Genomic DNA, 22,641 nt, shown 5'->3' with positions numbered 1-22,641 from the left:
GAGGCTGCCATGTTTATTTCCTTTTAAGCAATACCAGTTGCCTGGCAGCCCTGCTGGTCTATTTCTCTGCAGTAGTATCTGAATAACACCAGAAACAAGCATGCAGCTAATCTTGTCAGATCTGACTTTAAAGTCAGAAACACCTGATCTGGTGCATGCTTGTTCAGGGGCTATGGCTAATAATATTAGAGGCAGAGGATAAGCAGGGCTGCCAGGCAACTGGTATTGCTTAAAAGGAAATAAACAAGGAAGGCTCTATATACCTCTCTCTTCAGTTCCCCTTTAAAGTGGCCATTAAAGCTGAACTTCCTCTCTGCTCTAAAAGATAATCAACTGCATAATAACCTTTACAGAAAAACATTTCCATGATAAGTGTTCTCCCCAGAAATCTTTTCCTGCCGGGTGGCATCAAATAGTAGCCGGGTGGCATGATAAAGTAGCTGGGTGGGGAGAGATGATAGAATGCAGGGCCAGTGCTTCTGTACACAACTCTGCTTAGAATAGGAGGAGGTGAGCCGATGGCAGCCGGGTGCTCACCAAAACTAGCTGGGTGGAGCACCCGGCTACAAGAGCCTGGGGAGAACACTACAGCTTATAGAGCTCCTTTAGAGATGATGCAGTGTAGTTACTTCCTGGTTTGCTGGGAGCACAGAAAGAGTTAAACGCCGGTGTTTACATATTAGCTCTCAACTCTGATTTGAGATTTCTCTGTGCTCTCCTCCTCTCCTGTGCAAGAGTTCAGGTCTGCTTCAATATGGCCCTGACTGGGTAGGTCTAAAAAAACCTTAGAAGTGGTTACATTTAGAAATCATAACAATGCTGCTTATCCCAGGGAATTATATAATGAATAAGCAAGATGTTCAGAGATTCTTTCCAAGCTAAAGTGAATAATGTATTTCATTACAAAAAAAATTATTTTTTCTTCCTTAATTTTGCTTGTTAAAACAAAAAAACTTCATAAAAATCTCTAAATAGATTATCTGATCGCTTAGCAAGTCAAATGCCCAATTACAACCTTTCTCTGTCCAACTAGGCTTCTGCAGCTAAACTTTCTGTTTTACAACTTTGGTCATGTGGCAGAGCAGTAAAGCTGAAGGTGATAAGAGCAGGCTCTGTGGGCGGGGCACCACACTTCACCAGAAGTATGAAGCAACAAAGAATCCAATGCATTTTCATAAGAGAAAATAAATTAAGGTTTAGAAAGATGCCTGCAGTCAAACTTCCTCATGTGAGAAACGTGAAATACTTCATAATCAGCAGAATATTTCCCTTGCAGAAATAAGAGGACTCCATTATGTGCTGTACGTGTGCTGCGCTTTCACAAGCACTTCCAGTAATGGTTACTCAAAGTCATCTTTTGTTCCCAGAGACCGCACAAGCGGACACACTGTCACTGTGTGTACCGGCTGACTAGTAATGCAAAACTAGAAGTCATGCCAAGCATTACCAGTGTGCAGTTTAAACAAATCACTAAGCAAATGTCTCAGGCTAGGACCCACTGTGCCAGCCTGAGGCCTGCAAACTGAAAGCAAACCTCAACTAACAAACTGAAGAAAGAAATAATTGCTTGTGTAGTAGCAATAGTAGATATAACTGCCCTTGTGTCGGCCACATAACAGTATTTTGTTTCCACTAACCCTTTAGGAGAGCTAGACTTCTTATTCCACTGCCTCATTTGCAAAGATAATAGCTCTGCTTAAACACTTTCAATGCAATATATGTGAGGGAGACACACACACCTCTGACAAGCTGTAAGTAGGGCTGGTACACGCTAGATGAAACACCGATAACGACCATCTCCTGAGTATCATGTGCGTGTAGAACAGCCCCCAATGCCCCGACTGCTCGACCAGCCATCTGTTCACTGTTCTCCCCACCCCCTGCGTGATGTCACTCCCGTTCCCCTCCCTTCCCCCTCCAGCCTCTGCCCTGCAATGTTGCCTGAGGGATAAATTCTTGATCCCCATTTGGCAACATCGATTGAGAGTGTGTACGGGCCTCTAGGGTGCAGCCAGATCCCAGAACACAGATAATGGTAGGGACAGCGGCATGGTGAAGTAATTTATATCTACAATACTCCAGCATATAAAAGGTAGCTCTTCATTTTGGCACAGGAATGGCTAAGTCATTTCTTTTTTTCTGCAAGGTTTACTACTGTCTGATAGGACCCAGGTGAGGGTTGCAAATAATAGACAATTTTTAATAAAGCCAGGACAAGTTGCAAGATAGCTTATGTTTCCCAATCATCTGTAGCCCTAGCAAACTTTAGTAAATCTACACATAGGGCTGCTGGTGTAAAATACTACACCACTGCACATCAATTTGAAGGAAATGATGGAAAGTGAGCTGTAGCCATCAGTGCCAGTGTTAAAAACATGGGACTTAAAGAAAACCTGAACTGAAAATGAAAAGTAAAAATAAGCATACACAAGTCATACTTACCTCCCGTGTAGTCTACTACTGAATCTCTTTCTCCTCTCCCGCGTCCTGATTGTCCACTGTGATCAATAGATTTCTCCGTCCTCCATTTTGAAAATGGCCATTACCCCATAACAGCTTTCTGGTCAGCACACAGTTAAACTGTAACAACGCCCACTTGAGCCATAGGGAAACATGGACATTACCTGGCACATCAGTTGTAACTGACAGCTGCTGATATATATATATATATATATATATATATATATATATATATATATATATAACTAAAAGCAACTGATATATTTCAGTTCTGACAAAATGTAGTCAGAACTGGAAGAGATCATTGTCAGAAGAAAATGGTGAACTTCTGAGAGGAGCTGATGGTGAGGTAACTACCGTATTTTTCGGACTATAAGACGCTCCGGACTATAAGACGCACCTAGCTTTAGAGGGCAAAAACCAGGGGAAAAAAAATAAATACTAAAGCTGGTGCGTCCATGGTCCAGGAGCGTCTGGTAGATGTTCTAACTCAATAATGTATTTTCCTTAAGTCCCCTGCAATGCCCCTGGTGTCCTCCTGCACTGCCCATATGTAATGTAAATAGCGGTGGCAGCTGTGTATCTCCCCTTTGTCTGACGTAATTATCCACAGTAGCCCATGCATCTGCCCCCATGTAATATAATTAATGCATCTGCCCCCATGTAATATAATTAATGCATCTGCCCCCATGTAATATAATTAATGCATCTGCCCCCCCATAGAATATAATTAATGCAACTGCTCCCTCCACTGTAATATAATTAGTGTTGGATCTCCTGTGTAATGTAATTAGCATTCAATACCCTGGCCGCCTGTGTAAAGTGATTAGCATTCAATCACCCCGCCTCCCACCTGTGTAATGCAATTAGCATTCAATCACTCCCGCCCATGTAAGGCAATTAACATACAATCACCCAGCCTCCAGCCCATGTCATGCAATTAGCATTCAATCAGCCCCGCCTCCCGCCCGTGTAAGGCAATTAGCAGCGGGCATCACTCACCTGAAACTTGAAGCCCGCAGTGAAAAGCTGTTCGTCTCGCTCGTTCTTTCCTCCAAGTGCCGGCACTTCCTGGTCGCGTCATTACATACGCGACCAGGAAGTGCCGGCACTTGGAGGAAAGAACGAGCGAGACGAACAGCTTTTCACCGCGGGCTTCAAGTTTCAGGTGAGTGATGCCCGCTGCTAATTGCCTTACACGGGCGGGAGGCGGGGGTGGTTAAATGCTAATTGCATTACACGGGCTGGAGGCGGGGTGATTAAAAGCTAATTGTAAATACCCGGGCGGGAGGCGGGGTGATTAAAAGCTAATTGCAATACATGGGCGGCCAGGGTATTGAATGCTAATTACATTACACGGGGGATACAACACTAATTAAATAACACGGGGGCAGATGCATAGCCTACTGCGGCTAATTAGGTCAGACAAAGGGCAGATACGTCTGCCGCCGATATTCAAGCTACGTATGGGCAGTGCAGGACACCGGGGGCATTGCAGGGAGTCCCTGACATCGCGGCGAGGCGGCGGTTCATATCAGCGGGCGTTCGTAAGTCAGGGACTCCCTGTATTCGGACTATAAGACGAAGGGGCTTTTTCCCCCCACTTTTGGGGGGAAAAAAGTGCGTCTTATAGTCCGAAAAATACGGTATGTACTGTTCATTTGAAGTTACCTCGTGTTTATTTTAAATAATTTTACTCAGTTCATGTTCCCTTTAATACGGCCACTAACAGTCCAATTTCAAGCGAAAAATCGTTTGAGCGATCAGATAATTCTGATCGGAAGAAAAAACGTTAATTACACTACCAATGAACCAATCTTTGCTTCCTGTCTATCACAACCAACAATAAAATCCAAATTTTGGTTTGACCAAAATCCAAATCGGACGACTATTTTTATAATCGATTGTGCCCATCAATGAAGATTATTTACAACCAATCCGATCAGAATTTCTGATCGCTTGAACGATTTTTCGCTAGAAATTGGACAGTTAGTGGCCACCATTACTCTGAAAATCAGTTGACCTTTCAGTTATAACTGAGAGCAACTGATTAAGTGTAAATGGGGCCTTACAGTTCGTTTGGTTGAAAAAAAAAAAAAAGGACTTCCTTCCATCAAGTTCAACCGGAATAACTACTACTTTGTAGCCATATTTATTTCACTCCCCATTATAAGATACTTTCATGTCACCACTAGTATGCAATGTATAATCAGTGACTGACAGTAAACAAGCTATGGTGGGGGGGAGGCAGCTCCACAGATTGTGAATCGGTTTCATAGTGAAATCAATTCAAACTCTGTTTGCAGTGTAGGCAGCCAATAGATCCCCTTTTGATCAGATTCGAACACAGAGGGATCTATGTGCTGGTTGATCTGGTGGCAATCGACCAGTGTATGGCAGCCTTAAGATTTTTTTTTTCTTCTCTCTAATGCCTGGTACACACCATGCAATTTCCCATCAGATCAACAGGTCAAATCCATTTCCGACAGGTCTGATCTGATTTCTGATCATTTTTCTGATCGATTTTCTAATTACTTCTGTTCAAAATCAATCAGAAAAATGATCAGAAATCACATCGGACCTGCTGGAAATGTTTGAATCGACCCATCAATATGACGAGAAATTGCATGGTGCAGGGGGAAACGCCATCTATCTAGTGGGCTGATGTCCAGATCATACTGCGGTGCAAATCTGGATGGCATGCTGCAGTGTTATGCAGCACGCAGCCGAATCCCTATAGCTGTGTGGCGCGGTTTTAGTGATTCAGGCTGTGGCTATGCAGCAGAATGGGAGCCGCGGCCAAATTGTTAACGCTCGTGGCTCTTAGATTCAGCTGCAGCTCCTAGTGGAAATAATGCTAGGCACACACAATTCAATTTCATGTCCAATCAACGGGTAATCTCACGGGAAATTCTATCGTGTGTACAAGTCCAAACTGCTCCCGATCAGTAACAGGACAGATTTTCTGATAACTTAGCAAAATCGATCCCGTTATCGATTGGAAACAGATTGGACATGGTGGAAATATATTGCCCGATACCAGTCAATCAGATGGGAAGTTAAATAGTGTGTACCTAGCATAAGGTAGGTTTTGACTCACGTGAGAAAAAAAAAATTGGTTGAAGCAGCCGATGAACGGCTCTTCTAACCAATATAATTTGAAAATCTGTAGCACTAACTATGGCTGAACTTGAACAATACGCAAATGATCCAGGATGGTGATCAGACATTTTAAACGGTAGACTGGATGGATCAAGATGTGTCTCTCTCTCTCCCCCCATCATTTAAAGTGTACCCGAGATTAAAAAATAGGATTTATTTATAGTTGCCTGGGGCTTCCTCCTGCCCCATAAGGTCCTCACCATCCCCTCTGTTCTGCCGCTATCTGGCCCAGTATAAATCAGCTAGTCATGCCCTTCAGCGCATGCACCCCCCCTCCCCCCAATCACGCTCGGGGGCGCGACTAGCCTGTGCAGAACGCTCCCGGCTGTGGGGGCTCGATATGCGGTGGGTGCGCACAGCTAAGCATGCACAAAAGAGCGTGGTCAGCCCAATTAACAGGCCAGATTGAGGAAGAACAGAGTGGATAGAGATGGACCCCATGGGGCTGGAGGAAGCCTCAGGTAACTTTTAATGAATCCTATTCTTTAATCTCAGGTTTCCCTTCCTATCGTTGGCATTCTTCTTGCGGTCTACGATCCCATTGCTTAGCACCTTTTGTATATAGATTGGGAAAATGTTGTTCATAGGCCATTTCCTTGCTGTGGTCAGCAAGCTCAAGTTCACCATACAAAGTACGGATAGACTCCGTTCACATCCTAATCAGATCTCCAAGAGCCAACTGGAGCAGACGGTGCTGTGTGGTCTGATGGTGCGTTGCAGCAGATGTGTTGCTACCATAGGTTTCTATGGGAAACGTATCCACTTGTATGGAGAAATCATGCAAGTCGGGACTTTGTGTTGTGGGCTGACAAGTGTGAGTGGATCTTATTAATAACAGCCTGGACCAGTCGACTGTCAGTTTTCCAGGATGCCAAAATGGACAAAAAACAATGTTCATTTTGCATTACAGTGCGAACAAGCCCTAACACTTTAAAGTCTGGCGACTTCTCGATTACAATACAACTAGTGCTTTCGCTAATACCTTGCCTTAGCAAATAAATGATGTCACGTGTACTGTACAAATATACAGGTAATATAAGAATCCAGGACGGTTCTAGGAGCTACAAAGCCAGGACAAGTTCCCTCACTGGACGACTTTTCACTGCTGAGGTGGCGGCAGGAAATTACCTCACAGCTGAATGTGTGCTTCTGATTAGGAAGCTGGGGCTTTTGCCTGCTGTAGAGCGAGGCAGGATGTGCGAGCATGCTGGAGATTACAGAGAAAGTGAGAAGCACAATAATGGAGTAGAAACATGTGCAGTAACATTCCACCAGGGACAGCTATGAGGCAATGCAAATGGCTGGAAGACACTACAGCTTGCCTGTGTGGAGTGAGATGAACTTGGTAAAGCAAAGCCTGCTTCTGTACTGGTCAGAAAAACAGTACTGGCATTTTATACACATACACAACCATTCTGTTCATGCCTCTGACAAGGATGCCCATGTGATGTAAAATAGAACTGGAGCATAGTCACTTGTTCTCAATATACTACAAAACTAGAGAATAGATTTGGTTCAGTGAAGAAACCGCTTTCCCCTGTTTTGCACTTCGCAAGGCAAGGTACGGCTTGCTAAAAGGTGTTCATCATGGTGTCATGTCCTATACTATATGCATATTACCTGTAATCTGAGTGCTGGTAATCAGGGCTCTACTACTACAGTAATACTCTTCCACTGCAAAGACATTACATACAGAGCCTCTCTAGAGACATATGGAAAGGGTGTGGTAAATTGTTCTGTGCCCTGTAAAGTTCTGCATAACAAGAATCTATACCGTAATTGTTTTTCTGGCTGTCAGAAGAAACTGAGTACATGTGGAAAATCCACGCTACACTGCAAGAGACCTAGAAAGGTCATGTAGTTGGTGTGCAAGTCAGGAATTATCCCCGGGGCCATGGTGTTAGAGTGCTAGCCACCGTGTTGCCCAGACAAAAACATTACAAGTTACTACTCAAGCGCTCATTAGGGCTGAGCTAAGGCAGAACTCCATGGAGGGGCACTATGGATTGGCATTATGGCTGTCCTGCAAAATGTAGCAGCTGTAAAAATGTAAAGCCTGTCCAGCCAGCTGGCTTTATATCCGTCTACTTCCGTGTGTCTGGAGATAATAAGAGAAGCACAATACTGCTAGCTGCAAGGACAAAGGCGTGAGTGACACAGCAGTCTCCAACACAAGACCAGACATATACCTCACTCCAAGATTACACAGTCTTTCCAAAAGCAGAAATGGGATTTTATTTTTTAATGCATAGTGCAGATCAGAGAACGCTGTATTTACTGATTAATTACTGATTAATTACAAAATCTAATAATAATAATAACACAACCTGGAGTTCTCCTTTAAAGAGGTACCTTAACGCTAGAATTTATTTTTCACTCGAATAAAACAAACGTATCTATATTTTCTCACATGATTAGCTGCATACTGAGGAATGACAATTGCTGTTGCCTTCTAATATAAACATTTTGTACTTTAAATGATACCAGAGCTGAAATAACCTAGAGAAACAGGGGGAGCAGACATATATTGTGACCTGACGCCTACTCCCCCCCCCCATTTCCCTTTATCTGCCGTGCAAGGTGTTCTTTGTGTGTAATGTAACTTGCATCTGTCAGGTTAATCTCTTCTCTCCCTGCACTGGTTATCACATGACTTCAGAATATTAGTAATTGTTTGTTCAGCATTAACATGAAGCCCCTCCAACCCATAAGTGAGTAGTGTGATGCTACAATAACAAAGGCATTAAAAAATAGTAATAAAAAAATTGTAAGTGTAGTACTGCTAAGAAATAGAACAATAGTAACAAAGAACAGAGTCTCATATTGTTTCCACTACAGGAAGAGTTAGGAAACTTCAGTTATCTATGCAAAAGAGCTTCTCTGAGCTCTCCAACCCAACTTGGGTCGGAGACATTCCCATTTTCTGAACCACTTATACATCAAAGAAACAGTGAGAGGCAGCTTCAGATAAGGTTTTACTGCAGGGGAGTTCAAAGGGTCATTAGCTCTGCTGCTTCACAGTTTCAAATACAGTGTTTGGTTTGTAATTGCAAATAAGACAGAATGATGCAATTTTTTTTAACCTCCTTAGCGGTATGACTGACACTGTGTCGGGCATACCGCTCTGTGGCCCCAGGAGTCCCCCGTGCAGAAAAAAATTGGGCCAATGGCTGTAATTCCTCTAGCTAGCACTAGGCTAGCTAGTAAGAGTCTCCGGCACTCTCCGCTCCCCCTGTTTATACGTTACCCCCCCTGGATCCAGCGATCGCGCAGCCTCCCGGCACAGCTCCGGTCTCTCTATGGGGAGGATCGGGTTTGCACATGACGTCGGCGATGTCATGACGTCATGTGCGATCCTCCCCATAGTGAAGACCGGAGCTGTCCGGGGAGGCTGCGCGATCGCTGGATCCAGGGGGGGTAATGAATAAACGGGGGAGCATTATAAAATCGGGCAAAAAAAATAGGCATATAGAAGATAGATGGGACAAAGTGAATTAAGTTTAATTCAGGTTTGCTTACAAAACAGGATTTCTATGAAAAGGTTTTGCTTCTGTACGATGTATATTCAGAGATTACTGGATTGTCCCGGCTTTTTACACTGTCAGTCTGCAGCACACAGAATTTCTGAAATGAACTTTACATGTTGGTGATTCATTAGGAAATACCATTATTCTGCTCAGACACTATACAATAAGCTGGAATAACACAGCTAGCACGCAGTGAGATGATATACGAGTCTGCTGAGGCCAACTAACCATAGACGGCAAAAGTTCTGCTTTCTCTGTCATGCCTGTTTTTCTAATAATTTGCTAAAATTGGTTGTTTCCTAGCCATATCTGAAGTGACTGTATGTTGGGTACACAGCACTCTGCTCAGCTCATGACTAAATAAGGCAATTTTGCCCAAGTGTGTTGTGCAGCCCCAGTCTGGCAGCCCCTGAGCTCAATGAATAGAAAATGGTTATTTCAGTCCAGCTCAGCAGCAGCAGGAAATGCTTGGACTGGAAACCAGTTCCTGTACAAATTCTCATACACCCTGAGCCGGAGCCAACGTATGATCTGGCTGGAAGCTTTAACTCTTGTTTATGCTCTCAGGGACGTATAGCACTTTCTACTTCTACTGACCTAATTCAGATGTCATTGTTTCTTCAAAGTCAATTGTATTTGTGCATGACATTAACAAAACATACAAAATACATGGCTATTGAAAGCCCTTAAAGTGCCCATACATCTAGCAATGATGGGCAGGATAAAAAAAAAAAAGAAAAAAAAGAAAGAAGAGACAGATTTCTCTCTGATCGAATCTGATCAGAGAGAGATCTGATGGCTGCCCATACACCTAGGCCAATTCCCAATTGATTTCAGCTTGAAATCGCTCAGGAATCGGCCTCGTGATGCCACATCTGTGGCTTCTGTTGTTGCCCCTCCCATTTACATATGTGTTTACAGCCTTGCCCACACGCTAGATGAGACTCTGCTGAGGCAGCCGATGATGACCACCTCTGTCAAGAATTTATCATGTGCACAGTGGCCTCAGATATCTCAGCCAGTGATTAGCCAGCTGATTGAATCTGCCAATCCCTGGCTGCCAGTTGCTCGCTGTCAACACCACACACAGCAACAGAACACGTTGCTAGGCTATAAGCTAGCAACTCATCTGTACAGACTCGTGCCTGTAATGTTGCCAGGGGGATCGAATCCCCATCCCTGCTGGACTCAAGCTTTAGACCCGGAATTTTGTTTATTTGGAGAGGCTTTGATATGAACCAGATACCTTCATCTTAAAAGTCCTGGACACGGTCATATGGATATCTGCAGATACTTATACCGCTCTGAAGCCTTACACACGTTACATGGTTCTCAGCCAAAGCAGTTTCTTGGGCCCACCACGAGAATCTAGTGTGTGTATGACCGCCTTCGCTCCTCCCAGTGGCAGTGCTGGACCACTGGCATACAGAGCTCAACCAGGAATAGAACAGGGATGGATCCACACTACTCCAAAACAAGTACAGCACTTTATTTGCTGGACATATCCAGAGACGCAATCACATCTTTTCCCTGGCGTATTCTATGAGCATATACAAGTGTTCATATGGAAAGTGGCGGGTATCTTTGTTGATACAGAAATCAATACTAAGTATATCGAGTAACATTTATGTTGTCAGTAGTTTTTCTCTGGATATGAATAAGGATACATTATAAGATGATTTTCATACGACTGGACAAATATATCTCACTGAAGATATCAAGCAACATACTTTGGGATCTAGAGGGACAGGACATACCATGTTATTAGATGCAAGAACGAGAGGGCTGAGGACTTTGGTGAATTTGATACTAGCTGGTACCATGACATACCTCCCTTCTTCCAATCTCCCAATCCAGCCACAAATAGACTTGGAGAAATCAAAATGAGGTTTATTGGCACTACTAAGGGAACAAGTGCCATTTTCAGCAGAATGCATCACTACTGCTCCAAAGCCCAATATTAGTAAAGCTTGTAACAAACAAAATAATACTGCTAGAGAATAAAATTCCTCAACACTCTCCAAAACAATACCTCAAATATTTCCAAAACTGAAATTTACACAAAAAAATCCAAAGCTTTGTTGCACATTGTTATATGACTACAGTAAATGTTTCTTACTCCAAATGGGTTTCCATAGCTTCTGCTTACCTGAGCCTTCTCTCTTTTTGCTCGCACCAGGGTATCCTGGTAATGTTGCGCTACATTAGGCTCCACTCCTTCTAGCTTTGCTGCTGGCAGCTGTAGGGCTTGGAGGGTCTTCTGAGCATCCCCTTCATCCAATGCTTCATTAATGAGTCCAATGGCAAGTATCCCTAGACAAGCAAGAGAAAGCAGTGATCAGTACAGTACTGGCCAAGCCCAAACCGGATACCTAACCCTGACCAGACACCATCATATTCTTTCAGGAGTCTCCTGCCTGACCACATTTACTGTACGGATTCAGACCTCATTTACAAAGCCACATATGACTAAGTAACTGCAATAATAAAGTGCACAAAGACAGGCTGTTGGAATGGCCTTTATTTGCCACAGTAGTGATGCGGTTCCCTTCTGTTACCCTGTCTGATGGCAGCACAGAAAAGGAGCCTTCTTCCACTCTGTAAGCCTGTCTAATTGCAAAGCCATTTACAGACCTTTTACAGTATTTAACCTTTTGCCGACCGCGTCACGCCACTGGGCGTAGCCGCGGCAGCAGCCCCAGGACCGCCTAACGCCAATTGGCGTAAAGTCCTGGGGCTCTGTTTTGAATGAGATTGCGCGCACATCTCATTCTCGGAGGGCGGAGCTCTGCCCCCTCTTCAGTCTCCGAGCGGCTATTGCCGCTCGGGAGACTGTTAGACGGCGTAATCGAATTACCCGTACAGCGCTGCGATCAGCAGTAGCGCTGTACTGGGGACAGCCGTGTGACACGCCTGCCCCCTCCTGAGCCACAGAGGTGATCGGCTGTCATAGGCTGAAGCCTATGACAGCTGATCACAGGGATTGGACTGCGGGGGGAGGGAGGGAGGGGAGTATACAAGGGGAGGGAAAAAAACCATTTTTATTTAAAAAAGACCGAAATAAACACACCAAAACAAACAAACATGGGGGGAGCGATCAGACCCCACCAACAGAGAGCTCTGTTGGTGGGGAGAAAAGGGGGGGAGGAATCACTTGTGTGCTGTGTTTTGCGGTCCTGCAGCTTGGCCTTAAAGCTGCAGTGGCCAATTTAATGAAAATGTGCATGGTCTTTAGGGGGGTTTAAGCAGTCCTCAAGAGGTTAACCACTTAAGTACCAGCAGTCCCTGACCCCTTAAGGACCAGAGACCACTGGTACAATAACGACGGAATCCCGAAGAATCGCCGTGCATACCCGCCGCAACCACCATCACACGCCGGGATCCTCCTGACATCCACTCTACCATCTATTTGACGGCAGAGTCATGTGAGCCGGTCAGGAGCCGCTTTCATTGGCTTCTGACCGTGTCCATCAATGTAAGCCAATGGGAGCGGCTTACATTAATAGACACGGCCAGGAGCCAATGAAATCGGCTCCTGACTGACTCACATGACTCTGCCGTCATAGAGACAGGCAGAGCCAGTGAGCTGCGACGAGAGACGTCAGGTTTCATCGGCGAGATCGTCGGGAATCGATGGAAACGGCGGATGCTCGCTGCGGCGGTGATTGAAATCTATGGGCTTAATTCACAAAAGAGTGCTAACTTTTAGCACGGCCGTTTTCGCGTGAATTTTCGACATTTTCGCGCGAGTTTTCGCGTTCGCACGCAATGAAACGTTTTCGTGCGAAATCGCTATCGTTTTCGCGCGCAAACGCGGTTTTTGCGCGGAAACGGTAACGATTTCGCGCAAAAAAAATCGCGTTTGCGCGCGAAAACGATAACGATTTCGCGCGAGATAACGTCAGGTTTCATCGGCGAGATCGTCGGGAATCGATGGAAACGGCGGATGCGCGCTGCGGCGGTGATTGAAATCTATGGGCTTGATTCACGTTTTCGCATGAATTTTCGACATTTTCGCGCGAGTTTTCGCGTTCGCGCGCAATTAAACGTTTTCGTGCAAAATCGCTATTGTTTTCGCGCGCAAACGGTAACGATTTTGCGCGCGAAACGATAACGATTTCGCGCAAAAACAGTTAATTGCGCGCGAACGCGAAAATTCGCGCGAAAATGCCGAAAATTCACGCGAAAACGGCCGTGCTAAAAGTTAGCACTCTTTTGTGAATCAAGCCCTATGTCTTGCCAGCCAGGTGACTACCAAAACAGGACGTAGATTTCAATCACCGTGGTCCTTTAGTTAACTACAAATGTTTTTACCATGAAACTCACAGCATACGGTAATTACACTTTACAATTTTATTTGATCAGGTTTTACAGATGGCATGTTGGACGATGTCAACTGCAGTCAGTTTTCTTCCTCCGTCATCTGAGTTACAACTCTTTAGATCACCTCTCACTTTCTGACACGGAGTGTCACAGGGACATGAAAAGAATGCAATCTACACAAATGTAACACAGATGGCAAAGAAAACAAATATGTTACAGTACAGTGAGAAAGGATAAGAGTTTTCATCAGGTTTTCCTTTTAGTATCCCCTGTGGACGGCATTGCCTCACTTCCTGTTCTCATATGTAGTCACAAGTCTCATAGCCTTGGAATGCCAAAGATTCCAGGAGAAAGGAGAGCATTACAGATGTTTGTAGCATGACCTGTTTATCATGGTTTGCGGATAGTATAATACAAGACATACTACCAACACCGATCAGCTTTATGTTTTCTCAAACTGAAATCTAGCAATACCAATAAACCACCCTCATTTCAAGTGTGCACACATGGAGAACATTGTATAAAGAGGGTCTGAATGAATAATAAAGCTTGGGTGGATGAGTGATTCAGCCATATGCTCCCTACGTCTCCTGAGGACCATGGCTGCATGCTTTCTACAACCCACCCCATTATACAGTAGATGAACCTTAAGGTGGCCATACACTGGCCCGATTCCCGGCCGTTTCGACAGCAGATTCGATCCTGGGATCGAATCTGCTGCCAATCGTTCGCGGTAAACGCCGCCGACGATCCGATTTCCTCCCGAAATCGGATCGGTCCGTCGATCGCGCCGTGCGGGAAATTACCCTCGATCGCCCGCGGGTAAAGTGCGCGTCGCTAGCGGCGGCCGATCCGATGAAAAATACATTACCTGATGCGGGCTCCCGGGCGTCTTCTCCGCATCTTCTCAGCGCTGCACCCGCTCCATCCCGGCGCTTCCTGGGTCACTGCAGTGACCCAGGAAGTTCAAATAGAGGGCGCTCTATTTGAACTTCCTGGTCACGGAGTGACACAGGAAGCGCCGAGATGAAGCAAGAACAGAGCGGTGCAGCGTGGAGAAGATGCCCGGGAGCCAGCGTCAGGTAATGTATGCGCGGGGGGAGGACAGGCGGCAGGAGCAGCTGAACAGATTGTGATCGGTTTCAGGCTGAAATCGATTCACAATCTGTTTGCAGTAAAGGCAGATTCGATCAGATAGGGATCTGTCAGCTGGTCGATCTGATGGCACATCGACCAGTGTATGGCTGCCTTTAGTCTTGCTTCTGGACTCTCCATTCCAGAAAATGAAATACAGTGATGAAAGTAAAACCCAGCAGCACACAGTGGCTTGAGTGCATAAACCCTTTAGTTGATATTTAGATAGACATAGCTGGCATACTTTTGAGTTTAAGCACAGTATACAACTAGCTTGACAAACAAGATTGTTGGCCAAGCATACGGAAAACAAGGTAGAAATATTTTTCCTCCAAACTGATGACTGAGAGCTAATGATGCATGAAACACTCCATTCACGTTATTAGATCACCTGCATTATGTAAATAAACATCCTTTTCATGGACCTCAGCCAGCAGTCATTCACAAACAACTCGCTATCATAGTACTGACAAGGCTTGCTCTACATATGTGCACACAGCTATGGGGCTAGTGTAAAGGCCCACAAGCCACGTGGCAGTATGCTTTTAATGACCTCTAAAAAAGAAAGCCAACCAATGCAAAGAAACACTTAAATGTATTGTTCTAGTTCTGCCAGCATAACTCCTGAAATATTTAATCTCCTTTTTTATGCAACACATTTCTTGTACTCAAAGTTAATATATTTTCCATGTTCATATTGAAAGGTTCATATTGGGCATCGGTGGTGTAGTGATAAGCACTTGCACCTTGCAGTGCTGGGTCCCTGTTTCGAATCCCAGCCAGGGCACTATCTGCATGGAGTTTGTATGTTCTCTCCATTTCTGCGTGGGTTTCCTCCAATTTCCACCTACATCCCCAAAACATACAGGAAAGTTAATTGGCTTCCCCCTAAAATTGGCCCTAGACTACGACACATACACTACACAATGTAGACATAGGACTATGGTAGGGATTCGATTGTGAGCCCTTCTGAGGGACAGTTATAAGACAATATACTTTGTACAGTGCTGCGGAAGATGTGAGCACTATATAAATACTACACTATAATAAAGGTGGTGTGTATTTTTCGTGCTAGTTTGCTGGCAAATATTATATCCAATGTAAAATGAAGCATGGTTACATTTTCTGAATTTAAAAATTCTGCTGTAGTAAGAGGTATATGGAGGCTACCATATTTATTTCCTTTTAACCACTTAAGGACCAGGCTCCTTTTCCCTGATCTGTGCTGTGTGGGCTATCAGGTTTGCTGCAGGGCGACCAGACTCCCCCCCCCCCCCCTTTTTTTCCCCACTAGGGGGATTTCCTGCTGGGGGGGGTCTGATCACCGCCAGCTACATGTGGTTAGCGGGGGGGGGGGGGGGGCGCTTCTCAAAGCCCCTTTCCGCAGCAATATCCTGCGCTCCCTCTCCTTCTCTCCCGTCGGCTATGGGCGGCACAGGACGGTTATCCGTCCTGCGCCGCCTCTAATAGGCTTCAGCCTATCAGACTGCAGCCGATCCCTGGCCAATCAGAGGCCGGGGATCGCCGATCTCCTTTACGGCGCTGCTGCGCCGTATTGATGTAAACAGCGGGGATTTCTTCCCCGCGTATTTACATTACGCCTGCGAGCCGTGATCGGAGGCTCGCAGGCTGTTCACGGAGACACCCTCCGTGAACTGACATGGAACGGCCGCTCCATGGTAACACCACTTCGACCTGCCGACGCCTATCGGCGTTAGGTGGTCGTTAAGTGGTTAAACAATACTAGTTGCCTGGCAGCCTTGCTGATCTATTTGGCTGCAATAGCATCTGAATCAGACCAGAAACCAGCATGCAGCTAATCTTGTCGGATCTGACAATGTCAGAAACCGCTGATATGCTGCATGCTTGTTGAGGGTCTATGGCTAAAAGTATTAGAGGCAGAGGATCAGCAGGAGGACACCCAGGCAACCGGTATAGCTTAAAAATAAGTTGATATGGCAGCCTCCATATATCTCTCACTACAGTTGTCCTTTAAGTCTGACATTTTCTCCTGTTCTTTCTAGACTCTACCCTGGGTTATACTCAAACTTCATTTCTGGTGTCTGAAGGAAAAACTACCATACCTCGGTTTAGATTGTGATTGGTTTAAATTTGAGTATATACTGTATAAGGTTTTCCTTTTATACACAGAAATTTACAGAGAGGTTGCGTTTAGGACAACCACCTGTAAACTATGCTGTAATGTTATTTGCCACTCATGCCTATAGCAGGTTTGTTAGGATCACTCTGGAGATGCTTTGATATGAGGTTCATGCAGAAGCTCAGTGAAGAAGTAACACCCAGCTTATACTGATTAAAGTAGTGTTCAGTGAGGGGTGGATAGCAGTACTGCAGTACTCAATACTATAGATACACTGTCTATAAAACTATGCAAACATGTGATACAACATTTCCACAAGGACTCATCAGCAAAGGCAAAATGCCAATTGTAAATGGTTTCTAATAATGACAATGAGCACTTACTGGCATGCTCCTCATGGACGGTGTTATTGACTTGAGTGACACATCCCTGGATGTCGTTCCATGTAATAAACTCATTCCCTTCTTCCCGGGCTTGATGTTTCAGCTTGATCAATTCTTCGACATACCTGTCAATAGTGGTTTAGAGCAAGGGAATCAGAATCTGATGAACCACCACATACACTAACTAATGATGTCTACATTTCCAATACGATTCAATCATAGGATTAAAGCGGAATATAACCCAGAATTTCTTCTTTGCTCTAAAAGATTATTTACAGCATATAGTATACTAACACAATATTTTTTTTAGTAAATCGGCATTCAAAGGGTTACATCACAGGGCTGACTCTTTCTTCTGCAGGGAGAACCCGCATCCGAACTGTTGTTAAGCTTATCTTGTGTACACATTCTTTACTTGATAAATTTATGTAAACATTCTCTGGCTGTGCAGGACTTCAGCTGATGAGTCCTGAGGTGAAACACAGGTCAGAAATCACTGGTGGCTGCATTCACAACAGAATTACAACAGTTATGAATACAATGCACCAGCATCTTTAAAGATAAATTAACTGAACTTTGGGAATTTATAATGTCTAAATGAATAATAATACTTGTGCACAAAAGCAAATATGATAATTGTATGGGTTATAAAAAGTAGGAAAACACATTTTTGCTAAAAATGTTGTCAGAGTTTTAAACCGCTTTAAGGAATTCCAGCATTCCCATTATGGTAATGTGTTTAATTACACCTGTTTTTAATCATCGTCTGCAAACTTTATGGGCTTATTCAGTAAAGTAGTTGCAATGGTAGACAAGATATGTAAATTTTACATGTATAGCAGCCAATCAAGTTCCAGCCTGTCATAGTTCGGTCACTAAAGGTGACCATAGCCTAGAGCCTGCAAAGAGACATGCAACCAACTCATATATATCAGAAAGTCAAACATTATTCAGTGCTATATGCATATTATTTCTAGGATTCCTAAAAGGCTTCTCTATTGATGGAAATCATGCAATCTGCACAAAGCCATAGAAAGAAAGGTAGGATATATGGGCAGAATCAAGACTGCCCTCAGATTAAGGCCTCCATCAGACAAAAATGATGAAAGATGTGCTCAGGCGTGTCATGTTGCAGTCCTCTGCCGCTAAAGCTTGACACACCAGAATTGCACTAGTGGGTGGTAGACATGTGAACAGCTTGACAAGCGCGCAGTTCAGTTGTCTGTGGAAAAAGAGGCCTCAGAGTCTGCAGCAAATAAACGGATAAGCTCTGCTATAGCTTCCTGTCCGATAGGCAACACTGCAGGGCCGAGGCTGTACAGAATGGTTGCTAGCCTGCTAACTGTTTCTATGCAAGAGCAATGTTCTCCCCAGGCTCTATTAGCCGGGTGCTCCACCCGCCTAATTTTGGTGAGCACCCGGTTGTCATTGGCTCAAGCCCCTCCTATTCTTTAAGTAGAGTTGCTTCAGCCCTGCATTCCTCCCTCTCACCCCACCCGGCTACTTTTTCATGCCACCTAGCTGGAAAACAAATTCTAGGGAGCACAGTGAAGAGGGAAGGGGCCGAGCAGGAGTGACATTATGCAGCAGGCTGGATAAGTGGGGATAACGCTGCTCAGCCAAAGCAATCCTCCGGGTCGAGGGCTGCTCTATACATATGCTGGATTCTCTGCTGAGGCGGTCGTTATTGATAGTTACATCTAGCGTGTGTACGGAGCTTTAGCCATGCAAATTACTGTTTGTCACTGGAGAAAGGGGGATGGGAAGGAGGGGGCACCCTGCTTTGATTGGGTTGTCTGAATGTCTTGGTTCCTGGGTATCTTGAGGAACATTTGGAACTGTACACCCCTACATGGCTGCACTACTCAGAAAACAAATGTAACATCATTATTATCAGGATCCACTTGAAATGCATGTTGCTCTCATACGCAGCATCAACTCTATGTAACTCCCAATCTCAGGAAATAAATGTCAGCCTCCCTCTCACTTCAGGTCTGCTTTAAGAAATAAGTAAGTCCACCTATAGAATGTAGTTAGACGTATCCCTATTATGCTATGCCTCCCCTTCACTTCATGTACCTCTCCTATCTCCCTTACCCTACCTCCTCCAATCCAAATTACAGTGCACTTCCTAAAAAAACAAGAAAAAAAAATCAAAGCATACAAACCTCTGAAGATTTTCATCCTCCACATCCATCAAACCAGTGACAGGATTGGTTAGCTGTTTGCTCACAGAGTTGACATCTCCAGCAGCCAAAGCTCTGTTAATCAGAGCCACAGAAGACAGCATCTCTACAGCAACCGAGAGCTCTGGGTGGGTCAGGTTACCCTGAAAAGGAAATAGAATAATAGCCTTATTAATCAATAGGTACTGAGTATACCTGCTGAAAGAAACACTTATAATGCCAGACCGGCAACAGTATCACTACAGGAATAGCAGAAAGCATGCTAGTGCTGTGTGATACAAGATAGTTACTGGATTATTCATTACTATCATTTATATAGTGTCAACATCTCCCATAGCGCGGTACATAGATATATCAGAGGTTCAAAACTGTACAATCAAGACATCCAGCAATACAAATACACACATATTTACATAGTTGATGTGTGGTTTGACACATCACCAATACTTGTACATGTTCATTAAATTACATTACAATGAGACACACTAGGAGGAGATCCATGCCCTTGCATGCTTACAACCTAGAGGGTAGTGGGCTGGAGACATAATGGAAGGAAACACAGGGGTTAGCAAATGAGGCAAGGAGCCTCCACTGCTACCTATAGCAAATTATACACTTGTCTCAACAGGTCCACGATTTATGAAAGCAAGGTCTATATTATTTAGAACAACAAGGCAATCAGTAGCAATACACTGCTTTTACGATGCCACAAAATCAATCTGCTGGAGGGTCATGTAAAATAGTAACCAGAAATACCGCTGGCATCAGGTCACTTATCTGTATACAGATTATATTACTGTATTACTTAGCCTCAGACAGCTGTGTATTTATTTTTCTGCTGAGCTATTTTGCAACTGTTCTTCTGTATGCTTAAAACTGTCCATAAACAACCCAATAATGGACTGATCTGACAAACAATCAATACATCTTGGTCAGTATATTGATAGGGGAGCATCACTCAATGTCATCAGTCATTCAGCAAGCTTTCATACCACTCCATGCAGTGAAAAACCACCAACCCAGCACTCTTTTCTGCTTCACTCAACTGTTTTTATATCAATTGGTAAAACATTACCCATCAATCCCAGGGAGACCAAACAATCCCAGACAGATTTCATTAACATTATCAGAACTACCTGTAATTGTTCAGTGTGATCAAATCTAGAGTGGTACTATAATTGTATAGATACGGAAAGTACCATTACTCTACATGGAAGAGCAAGTATTTTAGTAAAAACTCTGAAAACCAAAATTGAAATATGTGTACATATTAGAATGTCTTAAATCTAAATTAACTTCTATACACACAGAAAAGGCAAATAAAAAGCACCAATTATTACCTAAATATTCTTTTTGCATTGAAAAAAAATGCTATATCAGTATCTCATCTGATCATTTAGCTGCTAAAGGAAACATTAAAAAGAAACTGTAACCAAGAATTGAACTTCCTCCCAAACAGTAGGTGAAACCCCCTTTCCCATGAGACATCTATTCCTTTTCTCAAACAGATCATCTGGGGGCGCTGTATTGCTGATTTTGTGGTGAAACCCACAGATTGATGTCAGCGCCTCACAGCACTGAGGTACTGACATCACATCATATTGTAAAAATTAAGCACTTTTTATACATCATTTTTCTTTAAAGAAAATCCTATGCTTGTAATTCTGGGGCAGCCAGATAAGGATTGGCTACTTACAAATTTCTAAAAAAAATAAAATAAAAAAAAAAAATTTGGGGTGGGGGTGGGTATGGTGTCGCTGGCCAAGAGGGGTTGGGGGCTGCTGAACACACACTGGACTCTGGGCAGACAGTGTCTCACGCTGGTAAGAGATCTAATTCGTCTACGTTTTCTGTGCTGTCTGTAGTGCTACGTTAATGCAGTACAAAAATTACAACTGGGAGTTTTCATATGCTGGATTACCAAATAAAAAGTCACAAGTGTGTTGTAAAACTCTCCTTGCATAAGGTCTGATATTTCACGTTGCTAAGAATTGACACTATAACCCAACAGACAGATTCACTTCCGACCCACAAGTCTGGATTCTGTTCTCTGCCTATTGGGATGCAGGCTTAGAAATAACTACAGCATTTTGTGCTCCTGAATGGTTTTTTATTCCTTATCATGGCTATTATTAGCGTTTTCTGGTTAATTGTGAATGATGGTGAGTGAAAACACTTGGCCCTGATGCACATGTATGGTGAGTCTACTGCAGACTTCTGCATTCTGTGCGCTCACACCTTCAGGGAAGGAAATGGCAACACAACGTTTCTTCACATCCCTTCAATTACAGCAGAACCCCGAGTGGCGATCCAAACAAAGATTTTGGGAGTCCCTATATCAATACAAATGTATCAGTTTCTTCTTCAATAAAAACTTATTTGCCAAATTAATCGTTTTTTTGCCATAAGGAAAAAAAACAAACATTATATATCTTATAATCTGCTTTGAAAGATAACTTAAAATTGTGGGGTTTTTTTTTCTTCCCCTGAAAACTTTGTGCATCAAGTCCTGACCTTAAAGAGAACCCGAGGTGTGTTTAAAGAATGTTATCTGCATACAGAGGCTGGATCTGCCTATACAGCCCAGCCTCTGTTGCTATCCCAAACCCCACTAAGGTCCCCCTGCACTCTGCAATCCCTCATAAATCACAGCCATGCTGTTAGGCTGTGTTTACATCTGTAGTGTCAGTCTCAGCTGCTCCCCCGCCTCCTGCATAGCTCCAGTCGCTGCCCCCGTCCCTTCCCTCCAATCAGCAGGGAGGGAAGGGATGCAGGCGGGGACTGGAGTTCTGCAGGAGGCGGGGAGAGCAGCAGACTAACACTATAGAGATAAACACAGCCAGCTCTGACAAGCTGTTTGTCAGCAGCGTGGCTGTGATTTATGAGGGATTGCAGAGTGCAGGGGGACCTTAGGGGGGTTTGGGATAGCAACAGAGGCTGGGCTGTATAGGCAGATCCAGCCTCTGTATGCAGATAATATTCTTCAAACCCACCTCGGGTTCTCTTTAACTGCACTTCCTGGAGGAAATTCTACAGCTCCTATTGTAATAAGATAGGTAAGCCAGCCCTCCCCATGCAGAGTCTATTGGAAATGGTACATGAGATGCTAATTATGCTAGCTTGCACGCAAACTGTCCCCAGCTTAGAATTCAACCAGTCCGATTTAATTACATTCCCAAGCTACAAAAACATTTTCATGAAATCTGCATGCAAGTCGGAACTTTCTGCATTTCATTGTTCATCTTCAGAATTTAGTTTCTCACAGTGACTTTTCTGTTTGCATCTTCCAGGTAATTTGTCTCTCTTTCTCTGTAATGCCTAGGCATTAGTTTGAACGCTGATTACATATAGGTTCTGAGGAATAT

The 22,641-nt window shown here is 44.0% G+C and overlaps 1 protein-coding gene across 1 annotated transcript in view; it reads right to left on the bottom strand.

The window, feature by feature from the left end:
- The window catches only part of LOC137563182 (ras GTPase-activating-like protein IQGAP1), a 180,306-nt gene that overhangs the window by 40,390 nt on the left and 117,275 nt on the right, over positions 1 to 22,641 (bottom strand). Inside the window, 3 exon segments of the mRNA XM_068275319.1 lie at positions 11,299 to 11,462; positions 17,091 to 17,215; positions 19,259 to 19,419. Of these exon segments, the coding sequence (XP_068131420.1) occupies positions 11,299 to 11,462; positions 17,091 to 17,215; positions 19,259 to 19,419 (450 nt within the window).

Source organism: Hyperolius riggenbachi, chromosome 3 (genome assembly GCF_040937935.1).
Source record: "Hyperolius riggenbachi isolate aHypRig1 chromosome 3, aHypRig1.pri, whole genome shotgun sequence".
In the NCBI taxonomy this organism is placed as follows: domain Eukaryota; kingdom Metazoa; phylum Chordata; class Amphibia; order Anura; family Hyperoliidae; genus Hyperolius; species Hyperolius riggenbachi.
Note: the sequence above shows the minus strand (reverse complement) of the source record. Positions and strands in the feature narration are given on the sequence as shown.